Below are 15894 nucleotides of genomic sequence, written 5' to 3' on the forward strand. Positions count from 1 at the left end.
ATCCAAGAAAGAAAACTGTAAAGAAAGAAAATGAGGTATGGTTCAAAGACTGTTTCAAAGAAAAGGTCACATATGAGCTGGATCTTAAAGACCAGGAGGAGTTCACAGGGAAACGAACTGGGTTGACATTTCAGGCACAGGAAACTAGCATCTCCCAAAATTACACAGGACCTAAAGTCACAGTGTATTGGAGACTCAACCAACAATTAACAGCAGAAAATAGTTTCCTGGGAAATGTTCCTATAAATACCCTCACATAATGAGCACACCTTGTAGTCATTACGGAGATGCAGTGACACACGGCTGGAGTCAGACCCTCCGGCTCTGGAATATAGACTCCCCTTGCCACCTAAGTGAGACTCAACTTTGTTATGTTTAATTTCTGAGATTCAGTTTTACCTTTAAAATGGATGCAACACCCCCTATCTCATATGACTCCTGTAATTAATGAGATGCTACCTACAAAGTGCCCACCCAACACGGGTGCCCTCTTTCCCCCTTTTCCCTGCAGAGAAATGGGGTCACACTCTTAGCACTGAGACAGGATGCTCTGTGTGGATTATAGAAATAATCTTTTTACCTTAAGGTTTACATATATTATCTTTTAATTTAACTTTATTAGATAATCTAATATATCTATTAGTTAAAATAGAAATAAAAGTAATTCAATTACAGGCCTGCATATAGATTGATAGCAAGTCACATATTGAGAAAAATTCTACTTCAGTTTAAATCAAGAGACACCTGGATATGGTCAAATAATTTCATTGGCAATACAGAGTTGAAAGCTATTACCTAATGGGGCTGCTTGGACCACACACAGTTTCTTGACCTGTTAATCTAAGACAAATTTGAGTGCCAAATCGGGAAGACTGCAAGACTCAAGGGAAGTAGGCAGTAAAATGTGGTGTCACCTTGGTGTCAAGACCCAGCTCAAACTCACCATCTGTAAAGCGACAATTAATTGCACATGGTTCACTGGTGAAGTCTAAATCTGGTCAGTGTATTCCACTGCCTCTGTGAGCATGGAGCTAGACATCAACTGTAAGGCCTTCTGAGAGTTGAACAGAGAGCCCAGCTTGCCAGCAACAAAGTCTTGGGATCAGGCCAGGCATCTGGATCCAGAGGGACACCCATTGTAGCACAACTAAAGGGGCCAACTCAAACAACAGCAAGACTTGCAAGCTGATATTGGGTGTAGCAAGCTGCAGTGAGGCAATCGTAAGCTAGGCAAGCATAACTAATGCATTAAAGGCACCTGAAGCCCTGCTTCTCAAATTGCAGCCAGTTAGTGCTGCTGGGACAGAGCCGCAGCAGAATATGCCAGCTGGATGTGTCCCGATGTAAAGAATGCAGTGTCCCTTGGAGCAGGTCAGGGGGTGTTAAAATGTTAGTGCTAACACTGATAGACTTTGTTGCCAATTACCAACCATCAAGCATTCACTGAACATCTACTCTGTATTTGTGTTGAATTAGGGTCCTGTCAGCAACTACTATATGCCTAGACTAGCCATTCACTGTCACTCAATCAGTTAATAGGATCATATTCAGTAATTGCATGGTGTATTCCAGTCAACAAACATCTTCCAAGTGCCTCCTATCTGTCAGGTATTATGCAAGCTGGAGGGGTATAACCTACCTCGAGGAGTTTAACATCTGGTGAGGAGTCAAAGGAGTGTATTAATATGATACAGGAAAGCTGCTGTCTCATAAAGAGGAGAAATCACTGCCATGGGAAAACTAAAGGAATTAATTTTGACATTTGTGTCTGGGAAGGCTTCGTGAAAAGGCTGGCTTTATACACTAAAACAAAGGACAGGCCAAGGAAGACTTCAGGAAGCTCATGGTAAGGGAATGTGTATCCTGGGTCAGAGAGGAAATGCAGAAGCAATCGAGGCAGAGGAAAGAAAAGTCAGAAAGCAAACAACGTGTTTCTGGAAGGGAAGGCACAGAGGAATGAGAGCATGGAGTAAAGGGAAAGGAGGCAGGAGCAGGCACTGGGAAGCAAAGAGAGAATTTAAGTTGAAGCCCCCTTGGGCTTGATTCTGCAACAATGTCAGCTGAACCATAGGATACTGGGAAGTACAAAAGAACTTGCTCAAAAATACATGCAGATGGACAGCATGTATTTCTGCTTTATGCTGCAGGTTTTTATCTCCAAGGGGGTAGTTATAACCTGAGAGCAGTATCCTTTAAATATTCAAAAAGTGGAAAAACATAGCTGAATTTGGTAGAATCAGAATAGTGTAACATTCAAATTTCCGAGTAAGCATAACAGAATCATGTGGAAAGTGCCAATTAGGAACTTAATTTCCTCCCAAAATGTATTACTTCTTGGAATACCACTCATAGGATTTATATAAAGTTATTAATCATTTTATCTGCAAGGATGAGTTCCATTAGCATCAGACAGAGCCAGGAACCCACACTCAATACATGGCGGCAGCGAACGGCAGGACGGACAGATCAGATCATGGCAGTTCTCTCCTACGTGCTCTTGTTCCAGTTCTGGAAACATTGACCTTAACTTGCAACTTGCTGTTTCAGCATTTCCTGCTGATGCTTTTAACTAAAGTGCACTCCTTCAAACCAGTAATAATGTCTCTGTGATGAATGAGTAAGTCTTAATTTTCATAGGGGACTACAATAATTTTCCCCATTTTCCCAATTACTGATTTTCCTCACAATTTCCTAAGAAATACACTGTCGGGAACCCCTTCCAAGAACTGCAAAGCCTTAAATGAAGAAAAGTCTGAGTTTATCTCATTCGTGGCTCCACCCCTGCACTGAGGACAACATTCCAGTCTCTCGAATACCTGTTGAAAAACTGAGTCAGTGTAATGGAAGACTCAAAAAATGAAATTTATTTATAAAAAATCATGTGTTTATTCTTACATGTTTAAATTACAGTCACCTTCAAAGTACTCTCCATTTGATGCATTACACCCATCGAGACTTTCTTCCACTGCTCAGAACAGTTCTGAATTCATTGATTCTGATGCCATTTAGTGCTTCTGCCATTTTTTGTTTCACCCCTTCCATATCAACTAAAAACGTTTCTCTTTGAGGGATTTTTTCATCCAGGGAAACACAGAACAAAGCTGCTCAGGGGAAGATCCAGCAAACAGGGAGGGTGAGGCACGGAGGTCATGCCTTTTTTGGTCAAAAACTGTCTGACACTCAGTGTGGCATAGGCAGGTGCACTCATAAATCACCCATCATGAAATGAACAAACGTGTTGAGAGCCTTCAAAAAAAATTCACTGAAACTGAATGCAGCCTCTCACAACCACACCATCTGGTACAGTGATACAGATGGGTTCCTGGAACACTCACCTACCAGGGGAAGCCTGTATAACAAGAGGCCCACCCTCCAGAAGATAATAGCAGTTTTGGGGGGGTTCTCCCTCATAAATGAATTTGTTCCTGTCTACTTAAATTAAAAATATTGGGTTGACCAAAAAGTTCATTTGTGTTTTTTTGTAAGGTGGCTCTAGTAATGCTTAGTCGTCTTTAAATTCATTCAAAACAATTTTATTAGATTTTACTGTGACAGCTGTCATATCAGCATGTATTTTTTATTTACTATTTTTGTTTTTTATTTAATTATTGTTCAAGTACAGTGTTCTGTCTTATATTCCCAGCCCTGCCCTCCAGTGCTCCCCACCTCCCTCCCATTTCCACCCCCCACCTTAGTTATTATCCATGTGTCCTTTATACTTATTCATGTGAGTCCCTCCCCTTTTCCCCTATGATTCTCTCCCCTCTCCCCTCTGGACCCTGTCAGCCTGTTCCGTATTTGAGTGTCTTTGGTCATATTTTGCTTGCTTGTTTGTTTTGTTGTTTAGATTCCTATTAAAGGTGAGCTCATATGGTATTTGTCTTTCACTGCCTGGCTTATTTCACTCAGCATAATGCTTTCCCATTCCATCCATGATGTTGCAAAGGGTAGGAGCTCCTTCTTTCTCTCTGCTGCATAGAATTCCACTGTGTAAATGTACCATAGTTTTTTGATCCACTCAGCATGTATTTTTTTAAAAACTTAATCAAAATTGGCGAATTTTTGTGTAGTCATTTTAAAATTGAAGATGGAAGAAAATAAGCGAATTTTTGGCACATTATGTTTATTATTTGAAGAAAGGTAAAAACTCAACTGAAATGCAAAAAAAAAGATTTGTTCAGCATAGGAGAAGGTGCTGTGACTGACTGAATGTGTCAAAAGAGGTTTGTGACATTTTGTGCTGGAGATTGCTGGCTGGAGAATGATGCTCCGAGGTCAGGTAGACCAGGTGAAGGTGACAGTAATCAAATCAAGACATTGAGAACAATCGATGCTGTACCGTGTGGGAGATTAGCCAACGTACTCAACAAATCCAAATCAAAAGTTAGTGGTGGAAATGAAAAATGTATCTTTTATTTTATGGGAAAAACCATACGGACTTTTTGACCAACCCCATCATTTTTTCCTCCGCTGGGATCCTTGTTTTATTACAACACACTGCCAGGTCTTCTCTGTACTTACGTGCACATGCTTTGGCTTTCCTATGAGACTGCGAACAAATCCTGCATAGGGATCTTGCTATCCAGCCACACATCCCCTTGGCACCCAGCAGAGTGCCTGCACTAAGTAAGTACTCATTAACTATTTCTTGATTACATAATAAAGCAAAGCCTTAATCATATCAACATGTTTAAATATAATAATCCCAACATGTTTAAATTAAACCTCTCCCCCCGCTAAATTTAAATCTTCAGTCCTTCCTGAGATAAAGTACAGTTCCACTTTTGTTTTTGTTTAACGAAGTAGAGATATCTCCTACTAACCCCCTCTCCCACCCACTATGTTCTCTTTTTCTTTTTAATATAATTTATCACTGTGTCTTTTCTAAAGCACATCTCTTTTTTCTAGTCTTCTGCCCTTCTCCTTAGAAACCTGAACTAATATCTATAAGCAAATAACAGTCTCTTGATTTTACTTCCTCGTATAGATTGTTATGTAGGTCAAATTTCTTCACCTCCTTTTTACACCTCCTTTCTCTCCTTGTGAATGCAAATAGTTTTTCTAACACTCTCCCCTAAATAAGTGTCCAACCCTTAGACTCTTTAGCTCTTATAATTGTGTTACCATGGGTTCTTTTTTTCAATTAGTACAAAAGCTTGTTGAAACCCTTTCTTAAAGGTCATTTTGCTAGGAGGATTTTCCTTTTTTATTTAGAATTCAACCTAACTTCATCAGCCCATGATCACACTGTCAGAGGTTATCCACACTTTATGTTCTCCTAGTCCACACGCTGAGAATTAGGACTGTGATTGTCATACGCATTTGCTCTTTCCTGCAAAAAGTTCCCCAAGATGTTGTAAGCACAGATTTTCAACTTAAAAAATTATTTGTCAGAAATGTAGTATTGTCACTCCGGCCAGGTGGCTTAGCTGGTTGGAGCATCATCCCATACACCAAAAGACTGCGGGTTCAATCCCCAGTCAGAGCACAACCTACCCTGGGTAGGTAGGTTGTGTGTTCAATCCCCAGTGGGGGCACTTACAGGAGGCAACTGATAGATGTTTCTCTCTCACATATCTCTCTATCTCTCTCTCTCTCTCTCTGTAAAAATCAATAACATATCCTCGGGTGAGAATTTCAAAAAATGTAATATTGTCTATCATTTAGAAATTGCCTTGGACCAGCATCATATACAGGGTGAAGCAAAACTAGGTTTACAGTTGTTAAATATGTGAAACATGGGGTTTGTATTATTTCCTGTATAAACAACTGTAAGCCTACTTTTTCCTCACTCTGTATTCTACATGGCTAGGTAGTAGCCCTTGATTAGTATTTCTCTCACATCGCAGCAGAAAAGAATATCAAAAAGTTATGTTACCTCTCTCATCTTTAAAAATCCATATCAAAAATTTTCAGCAGCCCTGGCTGGTGTAGCTCAATGGATTGAGCGTGGGCCTGCAAACCAAAGCATAGCGGTTCGATTCCCAGTCAGGGCACATGTCTTGGTTGCAGGCCAGTTCCCAGCAGGGGACACAGGGAAGGCAACCATACATTGATATTTCTCTCCCTCTCTCCTTCCCTTCCCCTCTAAAGATAAATAAATAAAATCTTAAAAAAATGTTTTCAGCATAATTTTAGATTATGCATAATTTTAGACTAGAAAGAATATAATTTCCTATGCAATGTAAATATTGACATTTTAAAATAAGGCTATAATGCTACTGTTTTAAATGTACCAAAAGGAATCTGAAATATACCGCAGCATGTTAAAATCCATCATTTTTCATTTAAACAACATCAACAAGCTCTTCTTTAAGTGGTGGGCATTTATACTTTCCCTGAACTCACAGTTCCATTTTATTTCCCCCTGAGCATTTTTTAAAATTATTATACAGTTATGCTTAAAAATACATGTATTTTATCATCTCTCCCTGTGATAAAATACAGATAAAATTAAATGTTTTATAAAATTTTTGTGATAAGTTCCTGTATTATTCTTAATTTTGTATTATTTTTCTAGTTAGTATGAATATGAAATTGTTTAGTACATTATAAATAAATTATAAAAATGATATATAATTATCAAATATAAAGGACAGATCTCTAAGTAACAGACACAGCAGCCTTCTCTTCAATAAATTCAGTGTTCTATGGCTGAATACCACCTTTCACTAGACTAGGAAAGCATACAGCATCAGTTCAATTCCTAGCTTTCATCTTTTTGGACGGTTTGCAGAAACGGGAATAGAACTAGCCATGTTATCACAGCAATATAATTCTCTGAACACCGAAGTTATCCACAAAACCACAGTGACCTGTCCTCTCACATCCTGTTTAATGATTTACCAGCCAATGACAACTCCATCAGGTCTTCCTTAATTCGGCCGGAAGCAAGGAATTTAAGCATGCCCATCACTGTAGGTTCCTGTCATTAGTCACTCACTCTCACCATTTCTCAGAAGTACGGCAAAAGGCTTGGCCGAGACTTTCCAAAGGACTATTACTTATGTCTCATAGTCTTCTACTCGGGCACCTTGTTCAGTCTAAGATATCCAGAAAAGGCTGGAAAAATTACCTTTAATAATGTAATATTTTAATAAAGTGACTTTTTTCTTAATTACCCTAAATAAATTTTTGTCAAACCTTGGGCTTATAAATTTAGAATTTTGTTTGTGGAAAAAGTCCATCTTGCAGCCTAAAACCAGTCTTCATGAACAAACCAACAGCCAAATCAAACTTCCTGTGTCCATTCAAATGAACATATTATTATGCATCCCCATGACAGCCATCTCACTTCTGAATACAGAACTTCAACACAAGCCCTGGCTGGTGTAGCTCAGTGGATTGAGCTCGGGCCTGCGAACCACACGATCGCGGTTCGATTCCCAGTCAGGGTACATGCCTGGGTTGCGGGCCAGTTCCCAGCAGGGGACTCACGAGACGCAACCATACATTGATATTTCTCTCCTTCTCTTCCCCTTTAAAGATAAATAAATAAAATTTAAAAAGATAAATAAATAATAAAAATATTTTTAAAAAAATAAAAAATAAATAAATAAATAAATAAAATAAAAAAGAACTTCAACACAGGACACTGTGCCCTACTCCCAGTAATATGCTATAATCTTCATAGGATCAGTATTGTGTAAGACAGAAAGATAGGAAGCCCGGCTTGGGGTTTAATGATGCCTCAACTGAAGGAGACATTGCTGACAACAATATACCAAAGTATTGGTTGCTTTGAGAGAAAAAGAGAAATATCAGTGTGTTGTTTCAATTATTTATACATTCATTGGTTAACTCTTGTATGTGCCCTAAGCAGGAACCAAGCCCAAAACCTTGGTGTATCAGGAGGAGCTTTTCTAACCAACTGAGCTACCTGGCCAAGGTTCAAACTGTTCCTTTGTAAGTGCCTTCAAAGTCTGGGCACCTGATGCATAGTACATTTCTGATGTATGGAAGACATTTCTTTTTCTTCTCCTTTCTTCTCCTTTCCTCTCCTTCCCTCTCCTTCCCTCTCCCTTTCCTTTTCTCTTTCTCCTTCAAATTACAGAANTTCTCTCCTTCTCTTCCCCTCTAAAGATAAATAAATAAAATTAAAAAAGAACTTCAACACAGGACACTGTGCCCTACTCCCAGTAATATGCTGTAATCTTCATAGCATCAGTATTGTGTAAGACAGAAAGATAGGAAGCCCGACTTGGGGTTTAATGATGCCTCAACTGAAGGAGACATTGCTGACAACAATATACCAAAGTATTGGTTGCTTTGAGAGAAAAAGAGAAATATCAGTGTGTTGTTTCAATTATTTATACATTCATTGGTTAACTCTTGTATGTGCCCTAAGCAGGAACCAAGCCCAAAACCTTGGTGTATCAGGAGGAGCTTTTCTAACCAACTGAGCTACCTGGCCAAGGTTCAAACTGTTCCTTTGTAAGTGCCTTCAAAGTCTGGGCACCTGATGCATAGTACATTTCTGATGTATGGAAGACATTTCTTTTTCTTCTCCTTTCTTCTCCTTTCCTCTCCTTCCCTCTCCTTCCCTCTCCCTTTCCTTTTCTCTTTCTCCTTCAAATTACAGAACAATTGAAAGGGGAAGAGGGAGAGGAGAACCAACGCAACACCTTTACCCCAGGTGTGTTCTCAGGCAGATCAGCTTTAGGAAAAGTGTCCACATGCAAGTTGAGGCTCTAGAAACAATTGTTTTAAAACTGTGGTGTCCATGTCTTCCTTGGAAAGTCTTTGTCTACCCCTGGCAATAAACATTAAATAAATCAAGTCTAGTTCCTGAGATGTGAAACAAGGTAACTTTGATAATGCCAGGTTGGGGCAAGATTAAATCAGTATTTTAAAGAGGACCAGAGATCTGTAAACTATTTAACTTTATAAATACATTTCCCATCTTCAACAAAATAACTACACTTCATATTAGATAACTTGAAAAACTATGTGTTAGTCTCCTACTAACTTGAATATCAGTATAACTTTTTTTATAACGCTCCTCCCAGCACTTACAATTATGCATCGTAAATAATATCAGAGTACAAAGCAAAGTGAGAAAAAGCAGAGCAGGAACAATGACCCGGCATAGGTATCTCAAAATTCTCCTTGTTGTTTAAAATGCATTAGGGCTTAAATTTCCTGCAAATGAAGAACGGTAGTCACACATTACTACCTATAGTAATAACAGTGGTTATTTTGAAAAGTAATTAAATCCTGGAGATACAATAAAGACCATTTGAACACTCAAAATGAAAAGTTGTCAAGCAGAATGATACACACACACACACACACACACACACAAACATTTTAGTAGAGCTTTAAATTAACATGGTTTTGAAAGGAAAAAAGTGATCAGTTTAGCTTTTGGCTGGGGGGGGGGAGGTTCATCCAGTTCCAGTGACACTCACCGCTTCAGTATGAATCGGATGCACAGCAAAAAGCAGCGCTGTAACAAAAGCGAGCCCACGGTTCTTGAAGACAGTTTTGTCACATGTGTACATCAGCACAAGAGTCACCAGGCAGTGCAAAATTACATTTACTGCATGAAAGTAAAATGGGTCCATGCCAGTCAAAAATATGTTTAGCCTGTAACAAAAAGACGAAAACAAAAACAATTAGCTACAAAAAAGAAAGCACATAAGCACAAGGAAATCTATCATTTTAAAAAGTAAGCTATTCAAATAATGATTTTTAAATGACTCCCAACCTCAGGCTACTCTATATACTTGAGTATCACTTTTTTCCTGTCTCGGAATTTTCCTGCCCACAGCAATCATTGCAAACACAACGCAGGTTATTTCAGAAGACTTTGTGGTCTCACAAGAAGGCAGGCAGATTCGTGCTGACCCTATTTTCCTCTCTCCGTGGCCGATGCAAGCATCTGGACAACACTCTAGCTTCCCTGCTAGTTCTTCTAAGTAGCTAAGAGTTCAAAGGCAAGTCCACAGGGCCATGAGTCAGAGCCACAGCCAGTGGAGATGAGAAAGAAACCACAGGACCTATGACTGTGGTCACAGGTGGGACAACCCAGGCATAAAGGTGTTCCCTTACCCATGGCGCCACAGGAACCAAATTCCCAGATTACGCATCAGAAATCATCATTAATTCTCACCCCACAAGCAAGCATCCCATTACCAGTCACACCTGAATGTACAAGGATGAGCAAGAGCATAGCATTTCATGCTGCTGCAAAGGGTAAAATTTTCTTCTTTTTTTACAGTCAAGTAGAATTATACTGTGTACATGTGCTATAGTTATTTTATCCACTCATCTACTGGTGGACATTTGGGGTGCTTCCATATCTTGGCAGTTGTAAATAATGCTGCAATGAACGTAGGGATGCTTATGGTCTTTCAAATTAGTTTCTGGGGGGGGGGTGGTTTCTTCAAATATATTCTCAGTAGTGGGATTATATTGAGGTATATAATCAATAAAAGAGGCAGATCCACTTTTAATTTTTTGATGTATCTCCATACTGCCTTCCACAGTAGCTGTACCAACCTGCACTTCCACTACCAGTGCAGAAGGATCCCCTTTCTCCACATCCTCGCCAGCACTTGTTGTTTGTTGACTTATTGATGATATAGCCATTCTGACAGGTGTAAGGTGTGACATCTCACTATGGTTTTAATTTGCACAATTGGAGAACATTATGTGAAGTGAAATAAGCCAGTCGGAGAAAGAGAAGCAGCATATGATTTCACTCACATGTGGAATCTAATGAACAAACTGAACTAACAAGGAAAATGGGGACAGACTCACAGATGGGGAGCAGGCTGACAGCTCTGGGGGTGGGTTGGGGGTGGAGGGATCGAGCACAAAGGAAAAAGGACTCACGGGCATGGACCACAGTGTGAGGATTGTGGGGTGGGGGCATCCAAGGAGGATAAATGGTAATGGAAAAAAAACACATTAAAAATAAAATGAGAAAATAAATAAAAATAAAATAAAGGGGGGAAGCACAGCATTTCAGAATTTCTATTAAATATTTCCCAATATAAATTCCCACAGATCTCAGAATCTGAATTCCAAGATTATGACAAAAAAAAGAGAACCACAAAGAGAAGGGAAATTTATTGTCCAACATCTTAAAAAATCCTTTCCTGAGATAGCAGTGCGGAACAGAGAGACTTTGAAAGGTTGCCTTAAATTTAATAACAGGGCACAGTGTCCCCAGCTGAGTCTCTGGGTTAGAGAAACAGTGCAGTCACACAGGGCACGATTCCTTTGCATGGGGGCATGGCTGGGGGGGGCGGGGGCAGGCACACCCTAAGTGGGACTGCCCATAGTTGTCTGCACCCAGCCAATCTCTCCAGAACAGCAACTCCAATCTTTACTTTCCTGTCCTTGATCCGCTTCTTATAGAAATACTTCCTCTTTGCCGAAACAAGAATGTAAAAGTCAATGTTAGCAATGACATAGGCATGTTCTAAATATTAAACTTGATTCATGTGCAGCTTTAACCTACAGAATTTTAAACAACTCAAGCTTTATTTGGACACATGAATCTAAATGTCATAGTTACTAATCAACTCCATTTTCATTCCCACTGAACTAAGCTTAGAAAAATGAATTGTCCTGTGGAGTCGAACTACGGGGCTCGGACGCCAGCTGTGTAGGCAGGCCCGGGAGTCTGCCCACAATTCAGAATCCTTAAGACAGGAAGAAGACTGGTGTGAAATAACTCACCCAAAGGGAAAGAGGAGCCAGCAGCGAACTAGGGGACTGGCAGGTGCAACTAACAACGGGACAGCAGTGTCCTGTGACAGTATAAGAGAACCCACACAGAGTGAGAGAGCCCCTGGCAACCAGAAAGCCAGGGATGGAGGAGCTGTGAGGAGGGTGAAACCAAGTCCCCACCCTCAGACAACTTGGGTGCATTTCCCTAAGAGCCCATGTCCCCGAGGTTGATTATACACCGTTTTCCACGTCATCAGGCTGAGAGTTCCAGGCCACCTAAGCCATTAATTTAACACTATGACCTTTGACTTAGAGAGGAATAAGACAATCTCGCAACGGGTTAGTGGACGTCTCTGAGCCACACCTGGGGCCACACATTAAGCACACAAACATTAATGAAAACTGATGAGCACAAAAAAAAATGGTCTTAAATAAATTTATGGTTTTGTGTTGGGCTGCATTCATAGCCATCCTGGGCCACATGTGGCCCACAGGCCACAGGTTGGACACCCCTGGTTGTCACTATGTACCAAAGGATTTAAAAAATACATACCCTTTGACCAAAAGTCCACTTCTACAAATTCTCCTTAAGGAACCAGAAAAGTATTTTTTCCTTTAACCAAAAGGACACTTCTAGAAATTTTCCATAAGGAACCAGAAAAGTATTTTTTCAGTATCTATCTCTTTTTTTAATAAGTAGGTTTTCTTTTTTTGTATTTCAATAAATATATACATACATACATACATGTAATATTGTGACATAGTAAGAAATGCATACTTTGTTCTTCATTCTGACTCCTGGTCAGAGATATGGAAACGTCTATAATTTCCTAAGCAACGAAGGAGCTAGGAGCATCTTTCGCTCTAACATTTGGTCTCTGTCCCCGGGTCCTGACATAGAGCTCCTAAATCACTTGAAATGCCCCTGGTGATAGACATGTCTTTTATTCTAATAAGGTGACTCTTGGTGGACTCCTGGATAGTTTCAAGACGGGGGCTGGCCACCAGAAGAAAGACCAAGCCACGATTATAAGATTGGAAATTTCAGCCCCACCCCACAACCTATAGAATAGGAAGAGGGGTTGAAGATTAAGCATAATAATTGATTATGTTTACATGATGAAGCTTCCATAAAAACCCCTGCCCCAGGGTGCAGAGAGCTCCCAGGCTGGTGAAGACGGGCCAGCACCCCATCCTGCAGGAGACAGAAGCTCTTGTGCCTCAGACCCCCCGACCTTGCCCAACATATCCCTTCATCTGGCTGTTCACCTTCAACCTCACCCCTTATTATACAATGAACAGTGCACGTAAGTGTCTCCCTGAGTTCTGGGAGCCAGTATAGTGAATTATTTATCGAACCTGAGGAGCAGTCATGGGAATTTCCGATTTGTAGTCAAGCTGGACAAAACGTAGGCAACCTAAGGACCCACTACCTACGATTGACATTTGATGCGGAGGCAGTCTTGTGGAACTGAGCCATTAACCTGGGGGGTCTGATGCTAATTCCAGGTTGACAGTGTCAGAATTAAATTGAAATGTCATATGCCCAGCTGGTGTCGGAGAATTGGTTGGTTTATCAGTAAAGCCACACACCTGGTGTCAGGAGTATTGCGAGTGTGAGTAGAAGAAGAAACAGGAGTCTTCTTTTCATTGTACAAGGATGCATCTCACTCTGTTAGTTATGAAAATGAAAAAGCAAGACATCTAATAAGCCAAAGCCCTGGCGTATTTGGCTATTCCCTCAGTATGATACTGTAAATAACTTGGGATTACAAATAACTGTGCTGGTTTTAAAAAGGGGACAAATGACCTGTTATTTTTCAAAAGTATTCATTTTTCAGCCATTTGAAAAGTAAAAAAAGCATCATTAAGGATAGTGTTATTATTACTATATCACCACACTTTTATGAGGCACTTAAAGCAATTCCTTTCCCCTTCTAAAAATGACATAAATTGGTAGGCATGAGTTGCCCCGGGGTCCATGTGCACCACATCCGAAATGCACAGGTGTCATCCATATGGGTTATTATTTCTGGAAATGGGTTAGGACAGAGTGCCTCGTATTTTTAGTGGATTCAATTAGATTCCAGAAGAAGAAAACGAACCTGCTGAAGGGGGCACCGCTGGGGTAAGAAGGCAACGGTACACAAGTGCCTCACCTGGAGCCTAACCCTGACCAACTAAGCTCTGGGAAATCACCTGGAACCTAGAGTTTGGAGAGTCCTCCACAAGAAAGAGAGTAACCTCTCCAAACTACAGATGAGCTCGAAACAAAATGGTAACAAAATGTCAGAACTGACCCTTTTTGCGAGCACTGGAAAAAATATCTCTGACTTTGGGAGCCAATAGGAGTTCACAAAAAGGAGGTTTAACTGATCAACCTCGTATGTGAATAGGACAGAGGATGAGAGAGACCCAGCGCATCTTACACAGGCATTTACCAAATCTCTCAGACTCTCCTCGCATACAAGATGGAATGAGACAGATTTGCAGCTAACACAAAGAGAGGTGAATAATAAATCAATGTCTCTTTGGATGGAGGCCTCCAGTGCACGTCACAGGATTCTCATACTATCTCTGGTCTGCCCAATACTCTCCTCAAAGATTAAATGAGTCTGCGGTGCATGCCAACCAAGCTTGCAGGAGGGCTGGGACTGGGAAGGAGAATTACTGCACTGGCAGGCTGACGGATGGACATTCACAAGGGTTTAAATGCCTGAAATGGTTAATTGATTCTAACACAGAATATGGGTAACAGTAAAGACCCTCACTTAGACATAAAAAAGAACAAAACATTTGCAATTTGATTAAAACTCTACACAGAGTATTGTTCAAGGGCTATTGGTTTGCCCTGAATGCACAGGGTTGTTGTGTCTTGGATATTGAAAGAGACCAAACCACCACCAGTGGGGCAGGGAAGTGGGTAAGTCAAACTATTCTTCACTTCAATTCACTCCAACAGATATTTATTAAGTGCCCACTACATGTCAGGTATGACGACGTACGGCCCAGAGATACGAAGAGGAGACATGGCACCTGTTACCAAAGCCTTAACAGCACAGTGAAAGAAAGAATGGCACTTGAACACATAATGACTGGTTACTTTAAAAATTCTGGCAAGAGGAAAACCTACCAGGTGCAGAGACAGGTAGAGGTATTCTACCTGCAGGCAGGAGTGGGAAGGTGGGTGGTATCCCTTGGGAGACAGCATCCCCTTCCAGTGCTATTTAAATGCAGAAGCACCTTTACAGGTGAGCTCCAGGGTGCTAGAGGGACGGGAGGCTCTCACAGGAAGGTAAACTTGAGGAAATCGAGGGTGCTCAGCTAGAGAAAGATGACAGAAATGACACCAAGTTCTCCAGGGGAAAGGATCTTTGCCATATTTAAGGTTATATCCCCAGTGACTAGCACAATGCATGGTTTGTGGTTGTCACACAAGAAGTATTAGAAATGAATGGATGGAAGTAGGAATGAATGAATGAATGAAATACTGAAGTAATATACTTATTCTAAGTAGCTCCCAGAAGGGAATCTATGATCCAATAACAATGTTGCAAACACTCTGTCCAAGAGCTTAGCTGGCAAATTGTTTTGTTTCACCTGCATACATTTTCTTTTTTTTTTAATATCAACATTTTTAAACAGGTGGTTTCATACAAAAAAATTCCAGCTTCTTTTCAAATATTAGACCTGGCCAACTCTGGGCTTACATAGCTGCACTCCTAAATGGGAAATATCTGCGTTCCCATTTAGATGGAACAAGAAGCCACAATTTGCCACAGTGCCTGCCGGCTACTAAGAGGCAGACTTCAGCTCAGAGAAAGACTATTCGAGACTAGAATATCTGGATACTATGGTCCTGGATAGCCATAAACGTCCATGCAGATGCATGATAACACCCTACCTTAAACACCATCGATAAAGAACAGCCTCTCAAGGTCCACATCACCCTGAATGTACCGCCATTACAGCATTTACTCAATTTCCTTAAACTCTTTTACCACATTCTTCAAATATTGTAAGCATTTTTCATGCATTGTGAGACACTAATTACTTTTCATCACTGTATCCATCGCACTTAGCACATAGCAGATTCTAAATGAAAGTTTACCGAGTGAACAAATACAACTTACAGTAACTTGGAAGCTGGAACAGACTGCCTTTCCCTTCCAATGCTGCAACCTCTTTTTTATTTGATTAAGCCTTCATCCT

The 15894-nt window shown here is 40.5% G+C and overlaps 1 protein-coding gene across 2 annotated transcripts in view; it reads right to left on the bottom strand.

The window, feature by feature from the left end:
• TMTC1 (transmembrane O-mannosyltransferase targeting cadherins 1) overlaps window positions 1-15894 on the bottom strand; it is a 244572-nt gene that overhangs the window by 216447 nt on the left and 12231 nt on the right. For both annotated transcript variants that reach the window (XM_037032260.1, XM_037032331.1), the window contains exon 2: window positions 9411-9588. In XM_037032260.1, the coding sequence (XP_036888155.1) occupies window positions 9411-9588 (178 nt within the window). The remainder of the gene's footprint in view (window positions 1-9410; window positions 9589-15894) is intronic.

Source organism: Sturnira hondurensis, unplaced genomic scaffold (genome assembly GCF_014824575.4).
Source record: "Sturnira hondurensis isolate 20B ecotype Veracruz unplaced genomic scaffold, ASM1482457v3 Scaffold0000362, whole genome shotgun sequence".
Taxonomy (NCBI): domain Eukaryota; kingdom Metazoa; phylum Chordata; class Mammalia; order Chiroptera; family Phyllostomidae; genus Sturnira; species Sturnira hondurensis.